The following is a 14347-nucleotide window of genomic DNA, read 5'->3' on the forward strand; positions in this document are numbered from 1 at the left end:
CTGGGAAATCAGAAATTGGCATCTTCCCATGACAACTTTTTAGCTTCAATTTACCCTTCTGCAAGCTCTGCTACTTCTGCTGTCTCTGTCTCCGTTTTCAAAATCAGATGTAAAAAGTGAGGCTTTTAAAGCCCTCCCCTCATGTGTGCCAGAGCCTGATACATTATCTCCTTTTATTTTGTCCTTTGGTTTTGCCATGTCCTGATTCAAACAATATCAGACATGTGCATGCATAAGTAAAGATTAAGTTAAAATTGACTAAGGTTCTTCAGATCTATTTAATGTCTTTTACATACTGACTCTTCCTCATGGACTAAGCATTAGATAATGATGCCAGGGAAAATTCTGTAATGGCAATAAATTACCTTCTAAGGCCTTTCCGTCTCTATTTTCCATTATTTTTTTTTTTCTGAGGAAAGATATGGTGCTGTCTTTTCTGTCAAGACTCTTGTAAAAATTTGTCCATGCTGCCCCCTTCTCTTATACTCCATCAAATTAAATGAGACAAATTAATTCATCTTATAGAGTTGCACCAAAATTAGAGTTTGGCTTTGACCTGGAATGTTAAAAGTACTTGAAATGAAGTGTGCGTTTATTGTGTGCTCCAGCAGTAACACCCTTCCTTGACTTTGTTCTGCAGATGAAACACGAGCCATTCTTCTTGTTTGGCAGCAAGCTTGAAAAGAAAGTAGTGGGGAATATTATAAAAGAAAGAGTAAAAGGAGACGTTCATGGAGATAAAGACATTACATCCAAACAAACTGAGCCGATACGAATTAAAATCTTTGAAGGAGGGTAAGAAAATGCAACTGGAAATTTCAAGCTCAGCCTGTCATTTTAAAGAGATTTGGAAATGAATATGAATGAATTAGGATGTGAACAGTCTCCTGTATTCCTGCCATGTCTTGTAGCTCCCAAGCCTCTTCTTTTTTATGTATGTCAAGTCTTAAAACAAACTGCAGCGCACCTGTATACTTACTCTTGGCTCTACTTTGCTATTAGGACAGTTATATTTTCTTTCTGTGTGAGAACACTCATTTGAATTTGTTACTTTCATTCCTTAGGTCATAAAGAAATGGATAAATGGTTAACATTTTGATATTTTCTTTACCATTTCTTTGTATTTAATGGCTTCCATAAAGGTATCTTTCAATTTTTAGACTGTGTGTGCCTCCACTCACTTTATCTGGGCATACTTACTCTTATTATTGTAATTTTTTATTATTTACTGAAGTTGGATTTTGGAAATAAAATGTAAGGTGACAATGAAATCTATGGTAACTAAGTCTAATCCATAGACCTGTTCTGTATGGCTGATAAAATAATGTTTAATTTTACCATGGCCATTTATCACTCAAGTGATAACAGAAACAAATAACAGGGAGGGAAAAAGAAGACCTGAAAGCTCTTTAACATTGTTTTGAGGCTTATGAAGCTTGTTATAAAAAGCAAATGAAATGGACAGTTGTTTTCCTCTGCTGTATACTCTAAAATGGAAGATACTGTTTAATTTCTCTTACAGAATTCTGACGCGATGCAATTAATTTGCCTGTTGTTAGTAGTGAATAGTCAGGTGGCTGAACAAGATGCGTTTCTCAGTCTTACCAAAGTCAGATGGCCTCACAGCACTGTTTTATTGGGGTAACTAAACAGGTCAGGATGGAGTTGTGAGAAGTTCATACATCCATTGCCTTCTCTCATTAGTTTGTACCCTTTGAAATCCCAGTTGTCCTTCATTAACATTATGTGTTTTGGCTCCGCTTGAATAGTCTCCACGAAATGAACGTTGGCATTTCTGTGTCGTCTGCAACACTGAAGGAGTATAGCCTACATCTTGCCTGAAAGACTGAAAATGTTATTTTGGGGATTGTTATAGGTATGCCGGCCCAGACACCCTGATCTTGGCTGTTCTCTGTAGATGTACATTGTCCTAGTACCCAAGCCACTAGGCTGGCTACACAAGAGTGACCCAAATTCAGGGGTGAGCCCAAGTTTACAAGAAATTTAAAGAGCTGTTGCTTCAACTCACACTCACTTTGAAGTATAAAATTTGCCTGCTTCTCACTATGTATCATTTCTGAATTTGGATCACCCAGCTGAAGATAGTCTGCACTGATGTAAGATGTGTGATGAGAGGTCAGAAGAGTAGAAGTGTGTTAAAAAAAACAACTTAAAGGAGGATTCAGATGAGTGTGAGCTGCAGCAGATCACTCATAAAATCCCTCTACCATCTAATACCTTTTTCAATAAACTTTGTATGTTACTTACACCATCTAAAGTTTCCTTCTGCACCAATAAGGTCAATGAAACTAATTGTGTAAACTCACATAATTCACGTTACCTATTAATGTCTCCTGGTATTATGTTTAGATTTCCTTTGAGTAAAACAAAACATAAGAAACCTTGATGTGCACATTGATTTCTAGAGTAGGGGCAACAAATAATCTGTACAATAGACTGGGACTTGCGCAATAGGAATGTATAATCTGCAAAGCTACAGTGAATGAGATGATGTTAATGGGTCCACTCTTTCCCTGTACATCATAATTTGATTGTACATTTTATAGGAATTATTTGTGGAAGGGTAGTTTAATTCTTTTCATTACTTCAGCTGTTTTTCAGATGGATTGAATATTCTTTAGTTATTATAACCACATCTTTCATTGTTTTCTGTCCTGACTATTGAATTTGTCCTTCTCTTCAGGTTTTTGTTTATGACTTTTGAAAGCTAGTTTTTAACATGGGTTGATTTCTTTGCTTGCTTGCTCTTGGCTGTTTGTAGGCCTGCTCTGTTCTCCTCTATTCTGCTCTCTCATCAGGCTCATCTTTGTATCATCTCAGCACGTGCAAGTAGTGCACTGAACTATGCAGCAAATGTCTGTCATCTTTGTTTCAAATTTTCTCCCCTGGACAGACAAGCGTGCGTGGTGATATCTTGTTTCAGCAGGATATTTTCATTTTGGTTTTCATTTGTCTTGGGGACCAGATTTGCTTAGGCTTCTTGATTGCTTTTTTTTTGTAAATACAAAGAAGGCAATTCAGAATCCATAGTTGAGAAGGATCTGCGGTTGTCAGTTTTCGGTTTGCAGGAAGGCCTGTGCTCTGGGCAGGGAGGTGCAGTTGTGCAGCTGCCGTGTGCTGGCGGAGTGGAGCACTCGTATGGCCTGTGGGCAAAAAGCAAATAGACGGGGCTGGGGATGAACAAGGAGCTGAAGGAACAGAATGAATGGAGTTCAGGCGAAAAGTAGATGTCACAGCACATCACCACCTCACTGCACCAAAGCCCGTCAAGAGCAGTTTGTAAGCATTGCAGCAGAGGGGATTTTGAAGGAAGAAGCTAACAACTGTATTATGACCTCTGGCAGGTGGCTTGATTCAGATGAAATGATCTGAATCACAAAATCTGTTTTCCATCATTTGTGACTTCAGAACCCTGGTGGGATATGAAGCAGTGTTCCTCAAAGAAAAGCAGCAATTTGAAGTTCAGTGTTTGCTGCAGTACAGTTAGTTAGTTACTAACGGCGTGAAGTGAAGAGAAGGGAGGGAGAGGGCAAACATGCCTGCTCATCTGACATCTGACTTAATGACATTATCAGCTCACAGCAAGAATTCACAGTTTGCTTGTGTTTGCTCTTTTATAGCTATCAGTAATAGAATCTAATTGAAAATCCTCAATAAAATAACATTTTGGATATAAATTATAGGACTCTGAGGCCTGATAATGTGTTTTAACTCTAGAGTCCCATTCAAATCAAGCTCAGAGCAGCAGTGACCATAGTTCTTATGAAAGTTGTGTAATGGGAAGAGAGAAATTACTGAAAGCTTTGAAAGAGACATGACATAATAGAAAGTTCTAATATTCCTGAGGGCTAGAAAGATAATCACCATAGGCTCAGTCTTCTGGTGTTTCAATTTTTGGACCAAGCCTTCTTTAAATGTCAAATTTGTGCATGTCATTTCTCTTACAGTCGTTATGGTGAAGCACGCTTAGAGAGAGTCAAGGTCAGTTATGGCCAAGAACTGTCCACATGAATGGTGAAGAGACAGATCTTGTCTAATTGTCTTTGTGCCCAATGGGATCTGACAGGTGACAGAAGCCGGTGGAATGAGGTCAGGCAGGGGAACAGCAGAGATGGAGCAGCAGAAAAGCACATGTTATAACACAGCATTTATCTTACCAATATGGTAGAATCCATCCCAGCAAAATCAGACTGTAAGGAGAGATGAAAAGAAGATAAAATGGCAGTCTTTCAAACAATAATGGACATTTTTTCTGTCTGTGGGAGAAAGCCTGGAGGTAGTTGATGAAGCAGTGGATAGAGAGATGACTAAGTGTCATTAGCATGTATATATGAAGGAGAACCTGGGAAATGGGGCAGACAGAAAAGCAGAACTCCGGAAATGTTATACAAAAAAACCTACTAGAGAGATGGCTAAATAGTAAGTGGCATTAGAATATGCCAGTTTTGCCTGTAGTGCCAGGCACAATGAAGGAAAAGGGAGAGGGCCAACTTCATTGGAAAGAAGATGAAAAAAAATTAATTTAGGCGTCCACATTTGAAAGAGGAGCTGATGTGTTTAACAGATAACAAGATGGACATGAGAACAGGACAATGTTTTATGTATTTCTAAGATATTGGCTTCAGTATTTATATTGCCAGTGATATAGCTGAACATATGGAAGAAGTGTTCATCTAAGGAAAGCACACTTGAAAATTGTTTCAGCTTTGTAACCGAAAAATTGCCACTTGCTTCTTGTAGAGTTATCATCACATTAACAGAATCTTTCACACAGTCCCTTATTTATTTAAAGAGCTGACTGTCAGCACCAACGATATTTTGTGGGCTGCACATCCACAGGGTGACTGTAAGTACTTTGTGCCGCTTAGGGAGAGGGCACTGGAGGACAGAGGGCAGAAAAAATATTATTTCTCAGTTCTTGCAATTCTGGATTTTACTTTGGATGAATGAAGCTGAAATTCTGCCCCTAGGGAATGCCCAGTGCTCTTCAAACCTCAAAACAGCCTGAGCAGATCCCTTGAGCACTTTTAGATTTCAGTATCAACAATTTATCATGAGAGTAAAGGCGATGAACAGCTTTACATAGATTTGCATATCTTATTTATTATCTGACTACACACTATGTGATCAGCAAAAATAGCATGGAACACTTATGCCTGTGCTAAGAAAAATTCCTTTAACAGCATTCTGCTAAGTATTCAGGTTGGAAGTTTCCCATTTTACTTCTAAAGCAGCACATACCTGAGTGAACTCAACTTGGTGTCCCTTAGGGGGGGATCCATCTTCAGGAACTTCAGGCATCTGTAGTGTAAATGTGTGCATCCTTGCTAGTCCTCTGCATTCCCTTTATGCTCAGTGGGGAGACATGGGCATTTCCAGGATATGATTTATCTGATCCCAAGGGATAAATACACTAAAATAGTTAAATGAGTTGCAAAACAATGCTGTTTTCAGTGGTGGTAGATGCCTGTGCTGTACAAGACTACAGTTAGTTGAAATAACTCCATCCTGCAGACTTATATTTGGAGTTGCACTGTGTCTATAGGAATGGTATGTAATCTGTTTCCTTACAAGGCGTTTATACTACTCTCATACTGCACCTCATATTTTTAACAATATGAGGTCTCCTATTGTTAAGAGACATTGGGAGCAGTGCATTCTCAGAAAGGCAAATACTTTGTGAGTTCCAGACTGAAAATTCAGTAGTTCCTATGGACCATTGTGGATTTCTTGTGATATATGCAGGATCGGGATCAGGTGCATAGAGGTGATGTTTATGCAGGTATGTGACCTCGAGTCTGTATGATTTAAATGCTTGCTCTCTTTCAACAGGTATAAATCAAATGAGGATTATGTATATGTCAGAGGTCGTGGCCGAGGAAAGTACATTTGTGAAGAATGTGGAATTCGCTGCAAAAAGCCAAGCATGCTCAAAAAACATATCCGCACTCATACTGATGTCCGGCCTTATGTATGCAAGTTGTGCAATTTTGCCTTCAAAACTAAAGGTACTTGACCCTTTTTGCTGAACTCTTGCCACTTACCAAACAAATCTTGAGCTATTTTGCCATCTGGGATCCAAGCACCCTTTGCAATCAAGAGAATTTTCTTCAGAATAGAATTACTGTGCTTATGTATACAGGACTTCATGAGAGAGGCTTTTATCTTCTGTTTAATTGATCCAGGGATTTTGTGAGACTCCAGGACTCCTTGGATAGCTTCATTAAGAGCTATAGGCTCTTGGCTGGTCCATCTGTCTGCAGAGAAAAATGTAGTAGCATAAGAACCGCCCTTACAAATAATACTTTCTGCCAAAATTGTTACATGGTGCAAATTTTAATTGCAGCAATACTTAAATGCTACCAGGAGAGTACACTTGTTATGACATAATGTAGAAGCAAAGCATCAGCTGCTGAGGAAAACATGCCTTCACGGGCTTTACAGTGGGTCAGTTTCAAGTTTATAAATAATGTATGTCTCCCAGATGGGCCACTCCATCCACTGAGGCATTAATTATGAATAGAGATCTGATAGCTTGTGTTCACATGTATTTATCAGCACAGAAAAAAGCTTCCATTTGTCACCCTGAGGCCACAGATAATGATATTCTTTGGAATTCAGATTTGTGTTGCAACTATCTCCTTAAAAGAAAAAAAATTCTTTTCTTTGGTAGTATTTCTTTGTAGCACAGCCCAAATGAGCCCTATATTCTCAGTTTCTTAGCTTCTCTTTGGCAGACAAGGGAAATGGATTCTGGTCCCAGTGCGGTGAACTTACATGAAGGGGGAGAGAGGAGGCTGAAGGAAATTTCTCGCAAGATCCCAGTGCAGCTTCATGGCTGTTTTGAGGATTGAGAGTTGTAATAGTTTCCATGACTCCAGCACTTCTTCCTCTGCCAAAGATGGGAATAGCTGATGGATGGTAGTAGACCCATCAACCTAATTTAAGATGAGAACTTTCATGGGGGTGTAGAGACAAAGACAAGGAGCTGCTCATTTGTAGTCCCAGTAGACCATCTGGTGGGCTGTTCTCGGATCACTGTTTACATTTGACATTGTTGGAGGAACGGGTCTTGAGGAGGGACTTGAAGGAGGATTGTGGTTTTGCAGCTGTGTTCAGGGAGAACATTCCAGGCAGAAGAGACGGCATGGAAAGAAATGTGAAATTGCTTGCTGAGGCTGGCATTTCTGGCAGAGAAGAAGAAACAGTGAGGAGGTGGTATGCTATTGCACAAGAAGGGCATGAGTAGTAAGGGACTAAGTTAGCCTTCGAAGTACAAGACGTGTTTAACTGGTATATTACTGCTTATGAGCAGTTGTCAGCCTCATAACTATTGTTGCTATTTTGCTGAGAACAGTAGAGAACAGACCTTCAGAGGTACTTAGGTTTTTAGTGCACACCCTGAGCTTTTAGCCACCTAGAGGCATCAGTGGCCAAGGTGGATTTTTCATGCAGTGCACAGGCACAGTAAGAAACTCTTGTTGAGAAGTGAATTATTTGAACTAGCTGGGACTGAAAGTCAGAGAAGAGCCTGGCTTGTGATCTTATCACACCTCCACTATCCAACAGTGGTGCAGCATTCTTGCCCCCAGGTTGCGTGTACCACATGCACCATCTGGAGACGCTGGTTGCGGTCCTAAAAGCAGCATAGGTACATTCACTTGACCTAAGAAGCAGCATGTCTTGGTATTGGGTTGGGTTTGCTTGTGCCATCCTTCCCTCTTTGGGTGTTGCAAATGTGACTGAAATGGATTAGAGCGATATTCTTGCTTCTCTAGATTGTGCTTTGTGCTCAAGATTCTTTGCCATGAAACGTCTCTTGGGGCCAGTCTCAACCCAGTTTTCTTATCTGTGAAAAAACAGACCAAGACAGGCACTCCAGAAAGTCAGTAGTCTTGTGTTAGATTGCTCCCTCAGGGGAATGAGAAGTCTGATTTCAAATCCCTGCTGTGTCTGGTTCAGATCTGTACTCCAAAGCAGGGAGCTGAGCCTGGATTTCCCACATCCCAGGTGAACACTGTAAGTACAGCTCCTCTCAGTTCAGAGATTGCAGCTAGACAGTAAACTTGCACAGAGAAGTCTCCCATAAATTTCTTTTTTGTGGGGTACTTCTTCAAAATGCTTTGAATACACAAAGTTTGGAACCTCCATGTGAAGTAAATGGGAGAGCCCTTAGCTGGGAAGTGCCACTGTGAATGTAGGAGTCTGAGCCCTGAATGACTGGTGTGCATTGGACTTACTTTGATGTCCAGGCCATCTGTATGTATCATGGACACTTAGCCCAGGGACAGACAACATCCAAAAGTGATTTTTTTAGCTTGCTGGGTTACCTAAATGTCATGTGGAAAATTGGAGAGATGCCTATGTACATCTGAGGCCCTAAGTTTAAGTTTATTTGAAAATTTATTTTATTTTTGAAGATGTGAAAACCCACTCTCATTAAAACAGACTCTGAGGGCAATGGGCTGAATGAGTCAGCCCACTCTGTTGTGGAGTTCTTTAAACTCAAAACCCCCATCTGCAGGATAACAGAGTTAAGATACACCAAAACCTGACTTGAAGAGTGATCTTTGCTGTTGTCTGTTAATTAGATTAATCTCTGATCCATAGGAAATCTGACAAAACATATGAAGTCTAAAGCACACATGAAAAAATGCCTGGAGCTTGGAGTATCAATGACATCCGTAGATGATGCTGAAACTGAAGAAGCAGGTATGTCAGAATGATTGAATTTAGCTGGAATGGCCTCTGGAGTATGCAAATGACTCATTGCACTTCAGCACAGTGGCTGGCATGGGAAAATATATTAAAAGTATTTGGGGCATTCTTTAATTAAGAGGCATCTTTTTAATAAACAGGAAGTATAAAAAATAAATCCAATCCATTTGTCTGAGTTACATTTTTTTATTAAGATACATGAGAAGGATCTAGAAATAAAAGTATGACCTGTTGTAATCTGTCTCATACAAAGTTCCCAGTCTTTTCAATTTAGATGTGAGAGATGGCGACATTTAGCGAAGTTGTAAGGTGAGATAGGGTGAATTTTCTTTTTATACTTCCTTTCAAGTATAGATTATGAAGGTATTATTATGAAAAGTGATGGTTTGAGACTATGAAGGTGGTCGTCCCAGATGAAGAGCGTGCAGTGATGGCAGTGGGTGTGCTGGGTGGGGAGTGAATGTGGCGGAAGGTGTAAGAGGTGGGGTGTGCGCTCACCATCTTGACTTGCCGTGGCTGTTTCAGAAAACATGGAGGACATGCAGCAGGAGTCAGAGAAGAGTAGCAGCCTGGCAGGCCTGTCAGCAGAGCACCAGTTTTCTGACGCGGAGGAGTCAGATGGCGAGGATGGCGATGACAATGATGATGACGATGAAGATGAGGATGATTTTGATGATACTCAGGGAGACTCGACACCAAAAACCAGATCAAGAAGCACCAGCCCACAGCCCCCTCGGTTCTCCTCCCTGTCGGTGAACTCAGCTGGGGCGTCGCAGGGGGCTTCCCCCGAGGGCTCCCTTTCTGTGGGACACTCCTCCCTCATCAGTTACTTGGTCACCTTACCTAGCATTCAGGTTACTCAGCTTATAACACCAAGCGACTCCTGTGAGGACTCACAGATGACAGAATATCAGAGGTTCTTCCAGAGTAAGAGTACTGATTCAGAGCCCGATAAAGACAGGTTGGACATACCTAGCTGCATGGATGAGGATTACGTGCTTTCGTTAGACCCCAGTTCATCTCCGAGGGACCTCTCACCTTCCAGTCGACAGTCGTCACCCGGCTACGATTCTTCACCCTATAGAGATAACTCACCAAAGAGGTATTTAATGCCAAAAGGGGATTTGTCACCCAGAAGGCATCTGTCACCCCGAAGAGATATTTCACCCATGAGGCACCTTTCCCCACGAAAGGAGGCTGTGCTGAGGAGAGAGCTATCACCCAGACGGGATGTGTCACCGAGACGCCACCTATCACCAAGGAGACCAATGTCACCAGGGAAAGATGCGTCTGTTCGAAGAGATTTGTCTCCTAGGCGAGAGAGGAGATATATGGCCTCCGTTAGAGCAGCGTCTCCCCGGAGGGGCTTATACCATAATCCAGCATTGTCCATGGGTCAATATTTACAGTCTGAATCTATTCCAGTGGGGCATTCAGTAAGTATGAAAGAATACTTTTCATTCTTGTTGTCAAAAACGTTGTTCTTCCTTACTTAATTTGTGCATAGTATTTTAAAAAACGTTGCAGCTTTGTAGAAGAAGAAAGCATAAGCTTTGAGCCTTGGTGGAAGTCCTGGAACAATTGCAAGAAAGTTGGAATAGACAGGAACCAAGTTGAGATGTTAATTCAGTTAGATGCAAGAGAGTTAACCTAAGGGTCAAATCTTCACTTGGTACAAGCCTGAGCAACTCCATTAACTTAAATGAAATTAGTCTGGCTTACATTAACTGCCTGCATCTTTATTATATTGATTATACATATATATAATATTATATCATATTATTTTAAAACAGCACAGGAAGCTTAGATGGTGTGTGGGGCTTGTTTCTGCACCGTAAAACCTTTTACCTCCCAGACTGCCAGATGGGATCAAGCCCAGATCAGAGCTTAAGGCCCTGATACTGCAGTGAGGTGCCCATCACTGCAGTATTGTTTAATGGAATAAAAACACTAAAATAAATGGAACCTTTTGGAATAGCAGGGTGCCCATCGAAACCACGATCTGTGCCTGGAGTTTAAAGGATATTACCGTGTCACAGGAGCAGGCAGCTGCCTGCCCTGCAGAAAGCGCCATCACAACTGGCTGTTTCGGCAGTGACACAACTGTCTGGGTGGAAATGGAAATATGCAAAACTTGCACAGCTGCTGTCTGTGCTGTTCCCTTTCAGAAAAACAGCTCTCAGAAGCTGCCGACTTGGCACTTTTGACTGGCCCTAGCATTCACAAAGCACTCTCTCCGCAAATAGATTCGGTCTTTAGCATTAAGGAACGGCCTCAGTATGTATGCATTTATTTATTGAGTATGCTTCCCTCTCCATGTTTGATGCTGGTGCTGCCCTCTCACTGCCTGCCTTATCAGCCCCTACGTGTGGGTTCAACCCGGGCGATCTGCAACAGGCTCACTCTGCCGCGAGGCTCCTGCCTCCCTGCCCTCCTCCCAGCAGGGCTCTCCTCCCCGCTGCCCCATTGCTGGTCTTCTCAGCACTTTGTGTAGTCCTTGTGGTGCTTCTTTATAGAGGAGAAAAATTGAACCCTGGGCTCATAAAATCAGCATTTCCAGAGTTCGGGGGTGAATTTCTCTGTGGAGCCAGGCTGATGTGTTACCTGTGCCTGAGAATGGAGAAAGAGATGCAGCTGGGCAAAGGTGGCTGGAGCAGAGATGGACCAAACAGAGCCAAGATGTTGCCACCCTGGCAGATCCAGAAAAGCTCTTCAGGGGGATAAGGGAAACCTGCAATGTGAGCAGCCATCTGTGTAGGAGAAAGCAACACGGGTATTTCTCCCACATCTTAGCCCTGGCTCCATGGCCTGGTAAGTTGTTGGAGAGAGCAGTGGAGAGGGGTGGCTGACTAAGCGGCGCTTGAGGAAGGGCATGCTGACACCCTGCTGCACTCATGGGGGCGATCACTGTGTAGCTGAGAGGATACAAATACCACCGGCAGTTCTACCGACAAAGTAAGGAAGCACAACATGAGGATGAAGAGCCACCAGTTTGACAGTCATGATGTCTTAATATCAAATGGAAGGGATTATATGAGACGCTACAGCTGACATTGTGCAGGGAGCCCCAGTCCCTAATGTTCCACATGAGAAACTTCCACTGGCATCCTGTAGTAGAGATTTTGGATGTGTGATGATGCTGGCAAAAGGGCATGTATCAGTCACCCTTGGACACCTGACAGTTCTTGCTGTAATGTTTGCCTTGTGTGTTCTGCATACCTTCCAGCAAGGCATTTAGCACATTGTAAGGGCTCTTTTAGCACTCTTAGCTCCTTCTTTTGGAAAGTCCACCATGCCAGATGGGCTTTTAACACTTACCTTATTTTTGAGGTAGGATTAGGCAGGTGGCAGTGAAAAACCCAATATAAAAGATCATTTGTCCTACAGAAAGCATCCTACCTCGGTGGCATGTTGAGTGTTTTGAGAGAGAAGCCCAGACCTCAGTACAGTCACTGGAACTTGAATACAGGTATCACTGGAAGGGGAGCCCAGCCAAATTTAAATGAGGAAATGACAAGTGGGGATGATTGCCCATCTCAACAAACAGCTGCAGGGAAGGAAAGATGGATTCCTCATCTCTTGATGCCTTTCTGGAAAACATACAATAAATACTGCCATAAGTTTGACATAGCCAAACAGTAGTTGAGTTTAGGTGAAACACAAGTTATTATACTCAGTGTGCGGGAAGGCAAATAACACCTGAACTTGCTATTAATGAAAGCTCTCAGAGAAGAAAAACGAATAAAGGGTTCACTTTCAGAGAAGTGAAATCCAGCAAATCAGAACAGGATTAGCAACTGCATCAGTGATGCGCATGCCAGTTTACAACCCTGCTTCCTCTTCCACAGCTGCATTGGATTCAGAGTGGTTTTGTGCTTCTGGTGCCTGCAGTTCCCAGAAGAGGACAGTTTTCTTTCTTCTCTGTTGAAATGGATGTATCTGCTCTAGTCTCTTTGGCCAGTGCTGGTCTAGTTCCCCTTCATGTTGCTTCCCCTTGAATGTTCATGCGCTTTGGTGGTCTTGTGCAAAGAGCTTGTAAAGTGCTCTGGCATTGAAAGCACCACATAGAAAGCAATTGAAATTATTTCTTTAGGAAGTGGAAAAGAGTGTGGGGAAAGTAGCTATTTTTGTAGATTGTACAAAAATACAGAAAAATATACTTTTTTACTTTGGCTGTTAATAACAGGATACACTCTTGCAACAGGATACTCTCCAAAGTAGCCTAAGGCTCTGGTTGATGCTGGTGCACGTTTGACTTTGGCAAGTTAAATTTGCCTCTTTAAATTCAAAGGCAGATCCCCATTTCTCTCTAAATACATTCAAGATCTTCTCTTCTGTCAATGCCAGAGGTTTCTTTCCTTTCTGAGGAGGGTGGTGCCACTATTGAAAGGTTCTCACTCTTCTCCCCAGTCATTTTATGCCAGTCCCGAGAGAAAGAGGAGAGGTGGTAAGGCTGCTTCTGTTCATCCTGAGTCCATCTCTGTTAGCATTTTAGTTTGGATCAGGCATATGTCTCTGCTGTCACATTTATTGTGCTTTGACTCACATTGCAGACCAGTCTTGGAGTAAGTGACCTGGATTGTTTTCAGATGAAATTAAACTGAAAAAACGTGCTCCAAGAGTGCAGCAGGTGCACTCAAACTGCGTGGGCATTCAAGTGAGTGAGAAGAGACCACACAGGGTTAGTCCAAAGCAACCTTCCCCGGCAACCCCACTACACTGATACTGTGAACACAGGATCTGGCACCAACTGCTTCACTCTGTTCCTGCTTGTCCCTACTCCTAGTGCACCCCTCCACTTCCTAGTGTGGACTAGAGCTTTTGCTTCTTCTTCTTCCAGTCCCAGGTCTAGACACCATGAGACTGTGAAGATGTCTCGCTGTGATTGCTACAAACTTGTCCCTAGCAACTGTTTTAGCTTTTAGGAGCTAGTAGGTTTTGCTTTTGTTGCTGTTTTGTGGCACCTCTCATTCATTTTGAAGTCTGAAGCCTGTCTCTATATATTCAGAATGGCTGAAGGGAGTTAGGCACTTCTATATCCACTTGAAAGTCGATAGGACTTAAGATCCTTTCATCACCTCAGACATATGGATATTAAATCCCTTCCCAATCACTCAATAATTTATCATCTTGAGTGAAATGCATTATGGTACAGAGAGCCAGCATGAAACTTCTGAAATCCAGGTAAACTGTAAATAGGTCCACTGGTGGGTGTGGGCTGCTATGGTGCATTCTCAGTAGGACTGCAAATTGAGATGATCCTGAAACTGAAGTCCACACAGATTTATAGTCACTTATATTAAGCATCATGTCTTTTCGAAAGCACACTGGTAATATGCTCTGTTGCTGAATTTCACAGCTGAGTTCAACATCTTCTGGTTTTTAACTTTAAAAAGCCTTAAGTACATTATGATATGGTAATCAAAGAGATTGTTTTCCACCTGCCAACTTTTTGCATTGGAGGATGATCGCATTTCAAAACGCAGCACCCTTCACAGACATCCTCTTAATCCCCCACAGCCTGTTCTGGGTGATATATAAGATTCAGGGTAAACCCTACCTCATTCCTGAGGCATTCTGGGGTACCTGTAAAGCTGGATATGGCTTT

General features: G+C 42.1%; 1 protein-coding gene across 4 annotated transcripts in view; it reads left to right on the forward strand.

Annotated features, from left to right (window-relative positions):
- The window catches only part of HIVEP2 (HIVEP zinc finger 2), a 141499-nt gene that overhangs the window by 122006 nt on the left and 5146 nt on the right, over positions 1-14347 (forward strand). For all 4 annotated transcript variants that reach the window (XM_042796249.1, XM_032983171.2, XM_032983172.2 and 1 more), the window contains 4 exons: positions 641-795; positions 5854-6029; positions 8632-8733; positions 9265-10175. In XM_042796249.1, coding sequence (XP_042652183.1) covers positions 641-795; positions 5854-6029; positions 8632-8733; positions 9265-10175 — 1344 coding nt within the window. The remainder of the gene's footprint in view (positions 1-640; positions 796-5853; positions 6030-8631; positions 8734-9264; positions 10176-14347) is intronic.

This window comes from Tyto alba, unplaced genomic scaffold, assembly GCF_018691265.1.
Source record: "Tyto alba isolate M040663 unplaced genomic scaffold, T.alba_DEE_v4.0 Super-Scaffold_22, whole genome shotgun sequence".
Classification (NCBI taxonomy): Eukaryota; Metazoa; Chordata; class Aves; order Strigiformes; family Tytonidae; genus Tyto; species Tyto alba.